This window comes from Penicillium samsonianum (genome assembly GCF_028829775.1).
Source record: "Penicillium samsonianum strain IBT 33392 chromosome Unknown utg000003l_segment0_segment0, whole genome shotgun sequence".
Classification (NCBI taxonomy): domain Eukaryota; kingdom Fungi; phylum Ascomycota; class Eurotiomycetes; order Eurotiales; family Aspergillaceae; genus Penicillium; species Penicillium samsonianum.
In genome coordinates, this window is record NW_026643261.1 from 4,401,973 (window position 1) to 4,417,084 (window position 15,112).

The 15,112-nt window shown below is 48.7% G+C and overlaps 6 protein-coding genes across 6 annotated transcripts; 1 reads left to right on the forward strand and 5 right to left on the reverse strand.

The window, feature by feature from the left end:
• Positions 1-118: 118 nt before the first annotated feature.
• On the reverse strand, positions 119-1,206 carry N7471_005281 (isopenicillin N synthase family dioxygenase; the record flags this gene model as incomplete). The annotated part of the gene is made up of 3 exons (XM_057278000.1): positions 119-784; positions 836-1,000; positions 1,051-1,206. 3 exons carry the CDS (start codon positions 1,204-1,206, stop codon positions 119-121), a joined length of 987 nt encoding a protein of 328 aa, XP_057137610.1.
• An 830-nt stretch (positions 1,207-2,036) lies between these two features.
• On the reverse strand, positions 2,037-3,665 carry N7471_005282 (uncharacterized protein; the record flags this gene model as incomplete). The annotated part of the gene is made up of 1 exon (XM_057278001.1): positions 2,037-3,665. The coding sequence occupies one exon, from the start codon at positions 3,663-3,665 to the stop codon at positions 2,037-2,039; it is 1,629 nt and encodes a 542-aa protein (XP_057137611.1).
• Positions 3,666-4,179: 514 nt separating this feature from the next.
• On the forward strand, positions 4,180-8,641 carry N7471_005283 (putative RNA helicase/RNAse III; the record flags this gene model as incomplete). The annotated part of the gene is made up of 7 exons (XM_057278002.1): positions 4,180-4,281; positions 4,340-4,380; positions 4,426-4,477; positions 4,530-4,782; positions 4,840-4,987; positions 5,047-6,111; positions 6,163-8,641. The coding sequence occupies 7 exons, from the start codon at positions 4,180-4,182 to the stop codon at positions 8,639-8,641; spliced, it is 4,140 nt and encodes a 1,379-aa protein (XP_057137612.1).
• A 301-nt stretch (positions 8,642-8,942) lies between these two features.
• N7471_005284 (uncharacterized protein) lies at positions 8,943-10,123 on the reverse strand (the record flags this gene model as incomplete). Its single annotated transcript, XM_057278003.1, has 3 exons — positions 8,943-9,750; positions 9,812-10,047; positions 10,100-10,123. 3 exons carry the CDS (start codon positions 10,121-10,123, stop codon positions 8,943-8,945), a joined length of 1,068 nt encoding a protein of 355 aa, XP_057137613.1.
• Positions 10,124-10,375: 252 nt separating this feature from the next.
• On the reverse strand, positions 10,376-11,294 carry N7471_005285 (pyrroline-5-carboxylate reductase family protein; the record flags this gene model as incomplete). The annotated part of the gene is made up of 2 exons (XM_057278004.1): positions 10,376-10,680; positions 10,745-11,294. 2 exons carry the CDS (start codon positions 11,292-11,294, stop codon positions 10,376-10,378), a joined length of 855 nt encoding a protein of 284 aa, XP_057137614.1.
• A 407-nt stretch (positions 11,295-11,701) lies between these two features.
• N7471_005286 (uncharacterized protein) lies at positions 11,702-12,153 on the reverse strand (the record flags this gene model as incomplete). Its single annotated transcript, XM_057278005.1, has 2 exons — positions 11,702-11,767; positions 11,824-12,153. The coding sequence occupies 2 exons, from the start codon at positions 12,151-12,153 to the stop codon at positions 11,702-11,704; spliced, it is 396 nt and encodes a 131-aa protein (XP_057137615.1).
• Positions 12,154-15,112: the final 2,959 nt, after the last annotated feature.

Consider the following 15,112-nt stretch of genomic DNA (forward strand, 5'->3'; position numbering starts at 1 on the left):
CTACAAAATTGCCTATACACATCTGTTTGAGATTTGATGACAATATTCCAATCTAAAGAGTAACATGAGCACAAAAATACATGTATGACTAGACGCCATATCTTGATCGGACGACTGTTTAGGAGAACAACTTGGCGATTCGCAGATTGTTGTAGTCCCAAGCCGTAATATCCTCATATTTGCACGGAGTAGCAGGCGTGATGAACTTCTTTAGGGGAAACAAGGAAGCGATACGGTTCGGCTTCGCAAAATAGGCAACAGAATAGCGTTCGGGAATAATCACATCAGAGCCCACTTTGACGGTGGGCGGATAGGTTACCCGGTGACATGCAGCCATGAATGTATCATTGGTCAGGCGCTGGAGCGAGTCGCCGATGTTCAGAATGATCTCCGATTTGCCCCCTGACACGACATCATGGAAGGTCCCCAGATTTTGCTGGTCTTCGACCTGTAAACCACCAGTGGAATCTTGAAACAGCATGGTAATCGTGCCAAAGTCTGTATGCTCTGCAATGCGCGTGGCGGTTCCATCTTCTAGCTCAGATGCTGGCACAGCTGGATAATGAAGTAGGCGGAATTCATTTTCGGCCTTGTTGTGTAGTAGTTTGAGATCTGGTGCCGAGATATCAAGGGCCTTAGCCAAGGCGTCGAGAATCTCCAACTCGACCTTGAAGCAGCTTTCATAGAAATCCTCCATGAATTTGCGGAAGCCGGGTAGTTTCTCATCGGCTACCCAAATGTTGTCCACAAGGCTGTCGTGCGGGGAGCCCATATCGAGGGTTTCCTGTTCTCATTAGAATGGATGTCCACGGCGGATCATGCAGGAAGCGCCTACCTTAATATCCCGAACTGAGGCCCCTTGGGGGAGGCCTTTGTCATAACCACTAATGGAAGAGACTGATTCCTGGCCAACATAGCTGTATCCACGGTTGGGGTTTGCCTCTGGCGGATGTTTGGCGGTCATCTTATCCTCTAGTGAAAGAGAGAAGAATCGACGGGTCTGGTAAAGACAGTTAGTGGATGTCCAATCCCTCGTTTGAGCCAACTTACATAGTCAAACATTTTGGCAATCAGATCTTCTGGGAGCCCATGGTTCTTTAGCTTGGCCACCCCGCGCGTTTTGAGTGTTTCTAGTAGGGCTGCCGAAACCGCATCTCTTTCCTCAAGAGACCCCTTCAACAGGGATAGATCAAGAGCTTGCGACATGATTGTGGATGTTGTTTCGGGGGATTTGCTCGGAATTATCGTCCGATACAGGGGTTCAATCAGCTTTCGAGTTCTGGGTGATGAAGATTTAAGAAAAAGAAAGCCATACTACACTCGACTATATATATTCGATCATGGATGGGGACCTACGATTGCAGATCGTAGAGAAAAACTTCACTTGGAAGGTAATATTGGATGTATGACCACACAGATCTTTAAACTATGGATTACCTTCCATCCTATCTTCATCTTTCATGATCCGAAGCAAAAGTCCCAAAAGGCGTTCGTTCCGAAAATGGTAGCGTAGCGCACGCCAAGATTACCCCAACGCGTCTTCCAATGAGGAAACAGCCGTAGTGGATCACCTTCCTATTTACTTTTTTTTGGCTTTGTTTTTATGTTATCAAGTAGAGATAGGAAAGTGATGACAGATGTCACTTTATCTCGGGGGCTGTAGAAGTGTAGAAGTGTTTCACATTTCTTTTTCAGAATTTCCGCGCTCATGCTCTCGGTTCTCATAATTTGCGACCATTCTCTGATCTTCGACTGTGACATAATATATCGATGTATGGGATATTGAAGCAATTTGAACGGGAGATTACAATCTACGTGTAGTTATTGGGACAAGTGAAGGGTTGAATTCAATGATATGCTATAAAACAACCACTGACATAACAATTATTGGACATGTCAAGGCACAAGGGGTTGTAAAACATTTGCTTCCATTTCTGTCACTTTTTCTACGTCGAAAAGGATTGTTCCTCAATATTGACCTGGTGCTGGTATCCACGTACAATCGGAGCTTGCTGCATGACGCGTGGGAAACTTGGCTACGACGGCGACAAGTCCATCCCTTGGGTCTCGATGGACTGTCGAGGGTCTTGGCTGCGGAGACCACTGTCTGTTTCCTCTGGCTGTTCCAACTTAATGAATGGCTGAGGACTGTCGAGCCTGCGGAGGGCAACTGCCTGAAAGTAGGAGGAAAAGTTCATGTAGGCTTGTTTAACATTGCCCTCCTCAAGAACATCGACCTGCTGCTGAAACAAGACCATGGCTAAATTGTAGCTCAAAGCATTTTCAAGGGCAATGCGATCTTCGTCCACCTCAATACCCAGAATCAAAAAGTTCAGCATTGGGCTCAGGGTTTGCATAAGGTTGCGGATAATAGTGGCATCAGATGGTGAGATATCATGTTGGACCATTTTAACAGCAATGCGATTGTGACGCCACCTTTGATGCATGGTCTCCATTGTACCGACTGCCGTGAATAGCTCCCAGTATCTAGGGGGCGATTCGATGGCTGCCAGCTCGGCCCAAAGTGTCTTGAAAGTAAGCAAGTCGTAGGAATCCTGAACTGGTCGGTCCGGGTTTCTCTCATTGACCGTTTCCGTGCCAGTCGATGATGAGTGCGATGGAAATCGGAGGAAATCTTGGGTTTCATTACCACTGTCTGGCCTTTTGCGCTTGTGGCAGGTTGTGTTGTCTTCAATGATCTTTCTGCGAATTGGCAATTGCCCCCACTTGATTCCAATGAAGTTGACGAAATCATTGGTTTGTCGTTTGAACTCGGCATCTGGAGATAACTTGTTCTTACAGGCCGTGGAAGGCCATTGGTATTGTTGAATTGCTTCATTTGCATTGTTGGGGTCGGCGCCGGGACCAATCAGGATATTGAAGCCAAAGAGAAGACCCATCTTCTGGTATCCAGATATGTTCTGCCCTACAAGCACAAGACAATATCCTGAAGCATCGCTGCAACCCCTGAGTGAGATCCCGTACAAGTGATATGCACGTTTCCATAGATTCTCCATAAGATCAGAATCGCGGAGGAAGATCTTTCTTGGCTCGTATTCGGTCAACTGGACATTGAGGGTATCAAATGTCTTCACATGAGATGATGCGATCACCAGGCCAGTTTGGAAAAATGGTGCTCCGGCAGGGTAATTGTCGGCCAGCAACCATCCAGCATCATTGTATCCCCCTGTGAAGACATAGACACCTTTCCACGCGACAAGCGTCCGCTGGTTGTTCTGGTAGAAGGCAACAGTGGGTGCTTTCGGGACTCGTTCTTTGCGTACATCCCCTTGGTCATCAAAGTCATAGGGTAGGTGTCGGATGCGATAATCCGCGGGCAAGATCAAAAGGGCATAGATGACGCCTGCATCCGACAGGCGGACGTTCTTGGGGTTCCACTGGCGCTCCTTGACCTTTATAGCCACTTCTGCTTTAACAGAGGCACGGTCAGGGGGATTCATAATTTTCCAGTGACGGAGGGAGGCCAGCTCTTTTTGGCTTGACACGGTGCCTGGGTTCCATCCAGGGACATCGCCCTCTTTCCATTCAACTGGGTCGTTGCATTTATTCTCCCACTCCTGACGAATCCACCTCTGGCACCTCTCACGCCATTGCGACAAGTCCCTCAGCCAGTCGTCAAAGACTTTTGTGGAAGGGCACGCCATCTCATAATCCCGGGGGAGATTGATGGCACCGGCACAGATGTTGGTTGACAGGTGGTTTGGACTTGAAGGTATTCCGACGGATGTTTTAGATTTCGAGAAGGAGAGGTCACAACAGGTAAAGCGCTATTGCGAATCAAAAAAGCAGATAGAAGAAGATTGGGTTTAAGGGACAATGGAGGAAAAGGGATGGAAAGGTAGAAGAAAAAGTGAGAGGTTGATGAAGATGAAGACTATTTTTGATATGAGAAGAGAAGAAGCAAATAGAGAAAGAACGAGTCTGTTGTCGTTCTGAAGGAAGTATACAACACCCAAAGGGGAATCAGAGCCTTGACTGCGATTGGACCAAAGCTGCGCGATGGCCGCTGCGGGATGCCGTAGCTCCCCCACCAACCCATGGACAAACAGCCTGCTGGGCTTCGTTTGATTCCTCTCATTTCCCATCTTTTTTTTTTTTTTTTTGCTTTCTGCAATACAGCGTCCCATTGCTTACAGTCTCATTTGAGACTTACTTATCATGGATCCCATGGGTCTCAGTAGTGATGGTGCTGCCTACCGGTCTCGTGGGTACCAACTCGAAATGTTAGAGGCTAGCCGCAAGGAGAATATCATTGTCGCGGTATGTTTTTTTCTTGAGGTTGAAGTTTGAGGCTTCAGAAGATACTGACTATTGATAGATGGACACGGGGAGTGGAAAGACTCATATGCATGTTTGGAGGTGAAACTTCACTTTATCGGCACATTTTCCTAACAGTTGTCTTAGTGCCATTCTTCGCATTATAGATGAGCTTGAGAACTCTGGTTCTACAGAGAAAGTGAATAAGTTCGTTGATTCTTATATTTGTTCTCAGCTCACCTGTGTCACAGCTTATCTGGTTTCTTGCCCCGACTGTGGCATTGAGCCTTCAACAACATGAAGTTATCACTAGCCACATCTTGTCTGTGAAAACTAAAGTTTTAACGGGTCTGGACAATGTTGATCGATGGACTGAACAAGGTGTCTGGGACAAAGTGCTCAAGGATGTCCGCGTGGTTATCTCTACATATGCTGTCCTCGCTGATGCTTTGGGTCATGGTTTTGTTCGCATGTCCCGACTTGCTCTACTTATCTTTGATGAGGGTACGTGGCACATTTCAAGGAATCCCAGAAACCATACTAATATAAATTGCACTACAGCTCATCATTGCACGAGACGCCATCCGGCGAACAAGATTATGCAAAATCACTACCATCCTACCCTACTGAGATCAGGCCCAAATGCTGTACCTCGGATCTTGGGACTCACTGCTAGCCCAGTGTTCCGTTCAAGTCAGAACGAGCTTGAGTTAGTTCATTCTACTACATGCTAATAACTTTCTCCAGCAACTAACAATCTTCCCCCAGAACAATCGAATCCAACTTGAACGCAGTTTGCAAGACTCCACGTGTCCATCGCACTGAGCTCTTGGAAAATACCCATCGCCCTCATCTAGAGCGTCTCAATTACATACCCTTTGAGGAAGCACAGTATGGCTTTGGAAGCCGACTACTTTCATCTCTCATAGAAAGTTGCAGGGCCTATAACATAGAAGATGACCCTTGGATCGAATCATTACGGTCAAAGGATCAGACTGTGGAGCTTGCAAAGGCTCTCACTACAGGTAAAACCTTTTGTAGCGAGCAACTGAGGAACTTCCAGGCGCGCAGTCGTCACATTTATGAGGAGCTGGGAGGTTGGGCTGCCGACTTCTTCATCAGTGCTTCAATTGACCAACTTCAGCGTTCAATCCAAGATGCTAGTGAGATGTCACATTTGGACCAAGTGGAGAGAATCTACCTGTTGGAGCTACTGCTCGCAATGCCTGCGCCAAGTTCAACTGAGGAGAGTAATCACGTATCCATCAAACTTGAAATGCTTCTCAACTTTCTCGAAAGAATGGATAGCCCTGGGTTTTCCGGGCTACTATTCGTCAAGCAGAGGGCAACTGTCAGTGTGTTAGCTCGCATTTTATCCCTTCATCCCAAAACCAGAGATCGCTTCCAGTGTGCTGCTTATGTTGGTTGGGCGAGTGATAGAAACCGCAAGGGCTGTCTCGGTGACCTACTTCACCGGGATATGCAGCGAGATACCCTCGATGAATTTAAGGCTGGCCGCAAAAACCTCATTGTCGCCACTGATGTTCTCGAAGAGGGGATTGACATAAGCGCATGCAGTTTGGTCATTTGTTACGACAAGCCTGCGAACCTCAAGTCCTTTGTCCAGCGGCGTGGGCGTGCTCGTCATAGAGAATCTACATATGCTGTCATGATCTCAAACGAGGATGAGTTGTTGAGTCTTCACAAATGGCAGGAACTAGAGCAAGCTATGATGAAAGCGTATCAAGACGACGAGCGAAAGCGTCGGGAAGCTTATGACCTCGAAGCCATTGAGGAGCAAGTGAAAGAGAGACTTTGGGTAGAAAAGACGAGGTAAGGGCAATCCAGGACGTCTCTTGATAATTGCTGACATCGTTTGGGCAGTGCTCTGTTGACGGCGGACGACGCATTGCAGCATTTGTATCACTTTTGCGCTGTCTTACCAGTTGATGAATTTTCCGACAACCGACCCGTATTTTCCTTCCAAGAAAATAGTGTGGGATTGCTTTTGGGTACGGTCACATTACCAAATTCGGTGCACCCGACGGTTCGTCGAACAAACGGGAAAGCCTGGTGGCGGACAGAGCGGGCAGCCAGAAAGGAGACCGCATTTCAAGCCTACAAAGCTTTGCATTCGTATGGGTTGATCAACGACAACCTCTTGCCATTAACACGAAAACCAGAGTTGAGATTCTCGGACCAGATCACTCTCCCATCCATTGTGCATGCTGCGGAGCAGTGTGACCCTTATGTGGACCTTGCACAAGGCTGGGCTTCGGGTCAGCTGTCCCAGACACGCTTGAAGATATGCAGCAATGGTTCTGTCGATGAAGATCTGGCTATTTGCTTAATTTTGCCAAGATTGACACCCACGCCGCACCCTATCCCTCTTTACTGGGACCCCGAAACCTCCTTGCAACTTCACTTTGATCCACAAATTTCGGCTTTTGAGACGACAGCGGAGACACTGGATCAAATGAGAAGGACGACGGCCCTCTACCTACAAGCTCCCAGCTCGCGACAGCGGGGAGACGACCGTGACTTCGTGGCTCTCTTCATTCCCGATATTCCACACGAACGCCTAGGGGAATGGCTTGCGGTGTACGAAGGAAAAGAGCCTGCGCTGGAAGTTTACTCGAGAAATCCAACTACGCCACCTACGGGTATCGTCCGTGATCAGTCTAAATTCAGCGAGCCACGAACATTCAACAGATGGATCGTTCCGGCCGAAGTGACAAAGACGTCGCCTATTGAAGTGGAATGTTCATCACTTCCCCGTCGACGAAACCTCCTCCAGATGCGAGCTATGAATATCGCCGAAGATGGAGAGGCAGATGCACCAAAGAAGTCATACGTTCTTCCTGCTGTGGCTTGCGTCATCGACAAACTCCCAGCAAAACAGGCTGTCTTTGGACTTTTCATCTCCGCCATTTTGGACAGGTTGGAGGCATCTTTGGTCGCACATCGCTTGAACGATACCATTTTGAAAGGAGTCGGCATTCAAAACATCGACCATGTCATTACGGCTATCAGCGCGCCTATTGCACAGGCCAGTACAAACTATCAGAGATACGAGTTCTTTGGTGACTCTGTTCTGAAATTCACCGTTAGTTGCCAGCTGTTTTTCCGAAACACCAACTGGCACGAGGGATACCTCTCAGAGAGCCGTGACAAGCTTATCCAGAACACTCGCCTTGCCCGCGCAGCTCTCGACACTGGCATTGACTGCTTTATTCTTACGAGCCGCTTCACCCCGCGAAAGTGGGCTGCACCATTGATCAGGAACAAGTTGGAGCCATCCACGGCCAAGAGGAACATATCGACCAAGGTCCTAGCAGATGTCGTGGAATCCCTCATTGGCGCAGCATATGTAGACGGTGGAATCCGCAAAGCGCAGGCCTGTCTCCATCGCTTCCTGCCAGAGATCGATCTCTTCACAAATGAAATTTCCCCCCTCATCCTCCCACCAGGAAAAGGCGTGAGCAACTTAATCAACCATCACAGATTAGCCGGTCTGATTGGCTACACCTTCAAAGATCCCGCCCTTCTAACAGAGGCGCTCACCCACGCATCCTGCGAGTACGATACATCAACACAATCCTACCAACGCCTCGAGTTCCTCGGCGATGCCGTCCTCGACATGGTCGTCATGGCTGTGATAGCAGCCCACCCCGTGGAAATGGACCAGGGACCGATGACATTGCTCAAACATTCCGTCGTGAACGCCAACCTCCTGGCCTTCTTCTGCATGGAGCTATGCGCACCAGACGAACCTTCACACATGACCCAATTCGCCAATGGCGAAATGAACCTCGTGCCACACTATGACCAGATCCACCTATGGCGCTTCCTCCGCTCTCACGGCCCTAATATCAACTCCGCCCGGGAAGCTTGTCTCGAGCGACACCAAGGTCTTCGCGCTGAGATCTGCCATGCCCTGGAACACGGAAGCCAGTACCCGTGGGAGTTGTTCGCTCGTCTGCGTGCGGATAAATTCCTCTCGGATATCATCGAGAGTGTTCTTGGGGCGATTTTCATCGACTGCGGTGGTGATCTGGATGTATGTCACGCATTCGTTGAACGTATCGGTCTGGTGTGGTACATCCAGCATGTTATTGCCGACGGGGTTAATGTTGTTCATCCGCGGAATATCGCGCAGAACATGGTGAAGGGAGCGGGTACGTTGGTCTTTAAGAGGAAGAGGGTCGAGTCTGGAGGCGTGGCTACGTATCGGTGCTCGGCGGTGGTTAACCAGACCGAGATCGCGCTGGTTGAGGGATGTGCTTCTGCTGAAGAGGCAGAAGTTAAGGTTGCCAATGTTGCTATTGAGCACTTGACGTTGCACCCGTTGGTCTCTACATGAGCTCGTAACCAATGACTTGGAAATTGGCGTGCTCTGAATGATCTGTATGATTTTGGCTTGAACTTTTCGATTTTGCTTAGCTAGATACCATATGAGAAGCCTTGAATTTGGACTGCTTTCGGTGACGTCGGAAGCAATGTAGCTAATTGGAATTTCCAAATGAATAAAGTAGTGGAAGATGGTTTACTCCTGTGCCTTGTCTCCCTTTGCACCGCGCTTGGACCTCCGCACAGGGGCGGGCTTAGATTCCTCTTGTGTTTGGTCCTCCGCATCAGAGCCAATGGAGTCCACTTGTTCCTCCTCACTTGAGGCAACCATGACATCCTCCCCCCGTGCCCTCGGAGGACGGTGTATCCGCCTCGGCCTTCGACACGGGCTCCCAAGTTCCCTCAGCTGGCACAGCATCTTGACGCAAATTGTTGAGAATCTTTGTTGTCTCGCTTTCTACTCCATTCCAAGCTCCACAGCTGCCACACCGCCAGCGGCCCAGCTCTTCCGGTGTTTTGATACCAGGGGGAGCCTGCCCGTTCACGAGCCGGCACGCGCTGCAGATCATGACCATCCGGTTACGGGGTTGGGTTTCATCTTCTCCCAGCAGAACATCCAAGAGACGGTCGTACCAATGTGGTTGTTCGATGAATTCGCCGTTCTGAGGGAATGCGTTCGGCGCAAAGCTGGGTTGATCGGCGGGTGTTTGGGGAGGGAAAGGAGGTGGGAAAGAGGGCTGCTGTGGGGTTTGCGGGCCGCCGTGGGTTAACTGGAGAGGGGGAGAGGGATAGTCGGGGGATGGCGGGTCGTTCTGGGTTTGCGATGCAGATGGAGAACGGCGAATGTTGGCAGTGGGTGGCGGCGGGAGACCAGTGCGGGCCACATGCTGTGGTTGCTGGGCAGGTTTTCCTTTCTCGGCTTGTCCCTTTGGGCCTGGGGAGGGCTTGGGAGACTCGCCGCCGTACTTCTCTAGCAGTTGTTGGGTGGAGTTGTACTTGGTTGCGACCTTGAGCTTTTCGATGGTCTCCTCGCGCTGTTTATGGAAATCGTCCAGGCGGCGTTGGATGCGGGAAATTCGATAGTCGAAGATTCTGGAGCTGAGAGTGCGCACACCGTAGATCCTAGAGAAATGAGAACTAAATGTCAGCGATGTGGTAATGTGCATATTGAGGACAGACGTACAGGACCGGCCCGCCTACGATGGCTGCATATTCCTTGATTCCCCAGCTCTCCCATCCCAGTACGAGGGCGAGAATGATGGAGTAAAACAGATAGGCAAATGTCGAGTAGAGGGTCCAGAGAGCCTTGATTCGCCGGGAAGACTGACGTTGCTGGTCGAGTCGCGCGGTGGCCTGGGCGATCTTCGTCGACAGCGTGGACAGTGTCTTCTCAAAAGAAGCCGCGGAGTTGTCATCGCCCTGGTGATGTTAGCCGCAGTAAACCGAAACAATCAAGTACCATATATCTCACCTTCCAGGGCCAAAAAGAAACCATTATTGTACATACATAGTATGCCTATGAACTGAGAAGGAGAAGCTCGACCGTCGAGCTGTTCCAAGTTTAGGAGGGCGATACGCACGGGCCACATCAAGTCGGAGCTACGACTCCGACCCGTGGACATTTGGGAGTCTACTAAGTCCACCTAAATAGGGGGTCATTGGATTTGTTTATTTGTTTCATTTTGCTTGAGTATCTTGGACATCGTTACAAAGATTCCAGCTATTCATTTTTGTGGAGTTGCACTTTCTATGGCTTGGCGAGGGTGTTGCCGAGCTCAGCAGCCCGAGCAGTGGCAGCCTGGACAGACTTGTCGACGATCTCTTTAAAGTTGAGGGACTCGAATGTCTGAAGAGCAGCGTGTGTGGTGCCATTGGGGCTAGTCACATTCTTACGCAGCTGAGTAGGGCTGTCGGGGCTCTCAACCAACATCTTGCCAGCACCGAGACATGTCTGTGTAGCCAACCGAGTGGCTTGTTCTTCAGAGAGGCCGAGAGCAGTTGCACTTGCAACCAGATGCTCAACCATGGCAAAGAAATACGCAGGTCCAGACCCTGATTGAGTCAGATTGATACGCGTTGATTACATGCCATATGGCTTTTGATGCAGGAGACTTACCGGATAATCCAGTGACGACATCGAGGAGATCTTCACGGTCCACCCACTCGGTAGCCTTGCTAACACTTTCGAGCATAGCATTGACAAGCTCCTTCTCATCGGGGGTGACATCCGCGCTAGCAAAAGCACCCGAAGCGCCCTCGCCAACTAGGGCGGGGGTGTTGGGCATCACACGAACAGTGTGGGCCGTACGGCTATCGCTAGTCGTCAACCATTCCTTCAAGCTATCCAGGGTTATACCCGCGGCAATGCTGACGACAACGGGCAAAGTTGCGCGCGGCGACCAGGCACCACCGAGCTCCTCGCAAACACCCTTGGTAACTTGGGGCTTGACGGCAATGATGACCAAATCGGCATCACCTCCAGCCTCGACATTGGAAGTGGTGGTGCGCACTCCGAGTGCGGCCATCTTCTCGCGGTTGACATCCCACGGCTCGGAGACGCAGATATTCTGCTTGTTGACGCCTTTGCTCAGCAGACCACCAATGATGGCGGAGGCCATGTTGCCACCGCCAATGAAGGCCAATTTGCTCTCTTGGATGGACGGCATTGTATAGATATAGCTGAGAAGGACCACAGGTGTTGTATTGTCCGAGTAATCGGACCCCGGGGAAGTCCCGCACTTATGTAAAAATTTGGTGGGGCACCTGGGCAACCCACGTTATCGCACCGGCCCGGTTACCCAAGGTTGGAGAAAAGGCGTCTCGATTTGTGTTTTCATTACTCACTAGACTTAACTCAAAAGGATAGCTCATTGAAATTAGTGTGGCATGGGGAACAGAGCAACATCTACTTCTAGATTTAAGATTTAAAAACGTGGGGTTCGGGGATATTCAACAATGGAATTCAAGGCTGACTCTTATGGTACATTAATCATAGTATCTCAAAAAAATAACAAAACAAGATCCCAAGGCTTAAGCCATCATTCGTAACTCGTCATAGTATACAGGGTATCAATCAGTAGACACGGTGTGCGTGGCTTCCACGTCCATCAGTGCCATGCATGCGGCGGGTTCCAGCAGCCTAGTTTTAGAATGTTAGCTCGAGTCTAAGTTGAACCAGAGTCATTCGCTCCTTACCTTGACTGCAGGGCGATGCGTCAAGCTTCCTTTCAGCTTCAACATAGCGCCGGAGACCTTGTCGCCAAGTGTGGGTTTGCGCTGATGACGAGTATGAGTAGGTGTTCCATAGGCGTTCCTATGACCAAAGCGGCCCCCAGTAGGACCAGTGCGACCAGTATGGGTAGTATGGCCAGTATGGCCAGTATGATGGCCGTGGGTGGGATTCTGATGTGTTGTCGTTGTGGTTTTGACGGTGCGCGATTGCGCGTTTCGCCCCTTGAGTTTGGTCATCAGAGTAGGCTTGCTGGTGCGAGTGGTTGTGGTAGCGGGGCGACGTCGATGAAACATTGTGATGGATTGATAGATTGATGGGTTTTGTATGGAGTTTGATATGGAATGTATATTGTATACAAGTGTAGTAAGTTGATTTGTATTTTGACAGTTAGGTGGAGATCAGGGTCTTTAAATAAGCTGCAGACATAGCCCTGGGTGCTTCCTACGTTCATTTTGATGTTGCACAAAACGTACGCCAAGCACTATATCGCCTTCAAAGATAACACATGGGGGGAGGTTGACGAAGAGGCGCTCAGCAGGCGCGTCATCCGAATGATGATCTTCTCTAGGGGTCTCCAGTTAGCTCGCACAGGGCAGAAGACAAAATTCTACTTAAAATAACAAGACGTGTTATTGGTAGATCGTCCTTGCAGATCGAAAACTTATACAGGGATATATATTGGGACTACGTCTCAATGATGATGATAGCAGCATGAACAAGATTTCGACATGAGACGTAAGTTATTAAGTTGTAGGCCGTTCCTTGTGTTGGCAAATGATGAGAGCCGGGATGATGTCACGGAATGTGGTCTGTGCGTCAGTCAAGACATGGCAGGTACACATCGGTGTTCCAAGGTTGAGAACAATAAAACCATCATCTGTTCACCTGGGCATAATATTCCAGGGTTGAGTTTATATAGAGCTTATCCAAGCTAGAATATAATAAACAGATCTTTATTTGGAGGTTGTCACCACACCTTTTCACCAGCATGTTGCGTCTCAATATACAATCTTCTCACTTGGTCTGAGTATAACCCTGGAGCTTAACAAATTGAAGCAATTCACCGCTATCGGTAGTACTTGGTTTCCTTAAACCTTCCATATGCCGAGAGCATCTGCATTCCTTTTATAACACTAGCCGTTACGCGTTACTAACTAGTCACAATTATTCATGCTAAGAACATATTCGTGCTATGCTAGCCTAGTGCCGGACAGCCTTCAACTTCAACGATGTCTCTCAGCCGTACCGTTACCTAACAGGACTTATTGCGGGTTAAGTTTGCTTTTTGAGTATCGGGAAACGGTACAAGGTAGAGCCTGAATACGTCAACACCGAAGTAGCTCCCCTATTCGTAGTGTGTCAAATGAAAAGCAAGTAATTAAAGCAAGTGAACATTCTGGACTTTCAATGGAAAACGGCATATAATAATTCTAATTGATCACGAAGACCTAAAATAATATACGAATGGCTGTCCTTATATATCTCAGCTTTCCCCATCTGTGGATACAATCGCATAAGCTGCACCTTTGCAAACAGAACAATTAGCCATAAATCTTGCAACAGGATGACAAATTAAAAATCACAATTTCAGTAACTCAGAGACCAATATGAAACAATGTAGATAGACACGGATTCAACAAATTCTTTGCAGAAAGGGAAGAGGTCAATCATCATAGAGACTGTGTATTGTGGTTTGCGGGGGGAACAGGGGTATGCGCATATGCCGGGGGTCGATAGTTACCTGGACCAGTCGGAGCATTGCCCCCAGTGGGGGGCGATTGGTGGCGGCGGGAACTACCATGTGTTACTCGTGCCTGGAAATATTGTTCCTTCGGCTGCAGCCAGTTAAGTTCTGTGTAAAATGGCGGTTTGTTTTGAGTGGCAGCGATCGCTATTTGTTAGTCCCAGACGCAGGGGGAAAAGAATGAATGGCTTCCTCTCCACCTGTCTTGAAATGTGAGAATGGGCCAAAAATTATCAAAAAGGATTGTGGTGAATCCCTATGGTCTCAGGGTGCTTTGGAGATTAAATATGAATTCCCCTGAGTGATGTTAAATATTTGTCGCTGGGTCAGGGCTAGGGCATCGGCCCTATTTCAGAAATTTACGTTCAAGGAGAAATTATATATGGAGAATTTCGTCATTGATGGAGCCCTGCGACGACGTTGTACCCACCTATAAATATGTTACATAAGTGCACACCCAGTGTTAGTTAGCCCTAGTCAGTTATGTGTATGTATACAACCTGACAAGAAAAAGACCATGATTATGCCTGGGCGTGATCTTGTCTATAGTCCTCAATTATTCCTTTTTTCGGCGGCGACCTGATCAATGTCCAGGAAGTCTATTCAAAATCAACTAGAACATCATGTGCGCCGAGATCCATGAGGTTGAAGAGATACTTTGCACGAGACATCTTAAATAATATCCATGGATTGAATTTAGTGGTTCCGACCAATGAGCCTGATTAAGCGCCTTTATATTGGAAAGCGGCTAAAATAGGAAAGCCCCACCCGACAGGGGAAAGATGGCGGAGTGACCAAAGTATGAACTGGATTCATGTTTTACCATCGGCATCTTCGTTACCTACCCAGGTTAAGCCGTGGAATTCGTTGCAATCAATATCATTAATATTGGCAAGGTCCCATCCGAAATTCAAAGCTGGTATACGTCCTCTGCATATGCTCTCTTATATATATATATACCAGGTGGCCCTGATGTGATGAGGTGCTTCAAATGTTACATACCAACGCTCAGCGCTCTGTCTCTAACAAGCACAACTTTCTGTCACTATCTCATTGATGTTGGAAAAGCTTGAAGACCACCTAGCATCTAGGGCCCTGGATGGCGAGATGCGTCTAGTCAGCTGATCCCACCGTGGACTTGTCTCATGGACGCCTGAGTCGTGAGGGGGCCAAGTACCGCGCTTGAATCTCGTGGGGCTGTGTGATGCCGAAAGCTCCCCCGAGGTTATTTGTTGGTGTGCCAAAAAGAAACTAAGGGGGATCTACCCCGCACTCTGCCAAGACGCAATGTTCGAGACATCACCATATCACGACCAAAAAGGGAAATGTACTGCAGAGATCGTCCAAAAAATGCCATTTGAAGAGAACAATAGGGCAAATAAATGCAGTGAGATCTGCATACGGAAACTATAGAGGTTATTTCTGCGACTTTTGGATGCATCCAGGACGCCGTATAAATACGTGTCTTCAATCGCCTGAGTCTAGATTGTGCGGGAGGCTCTATTTAA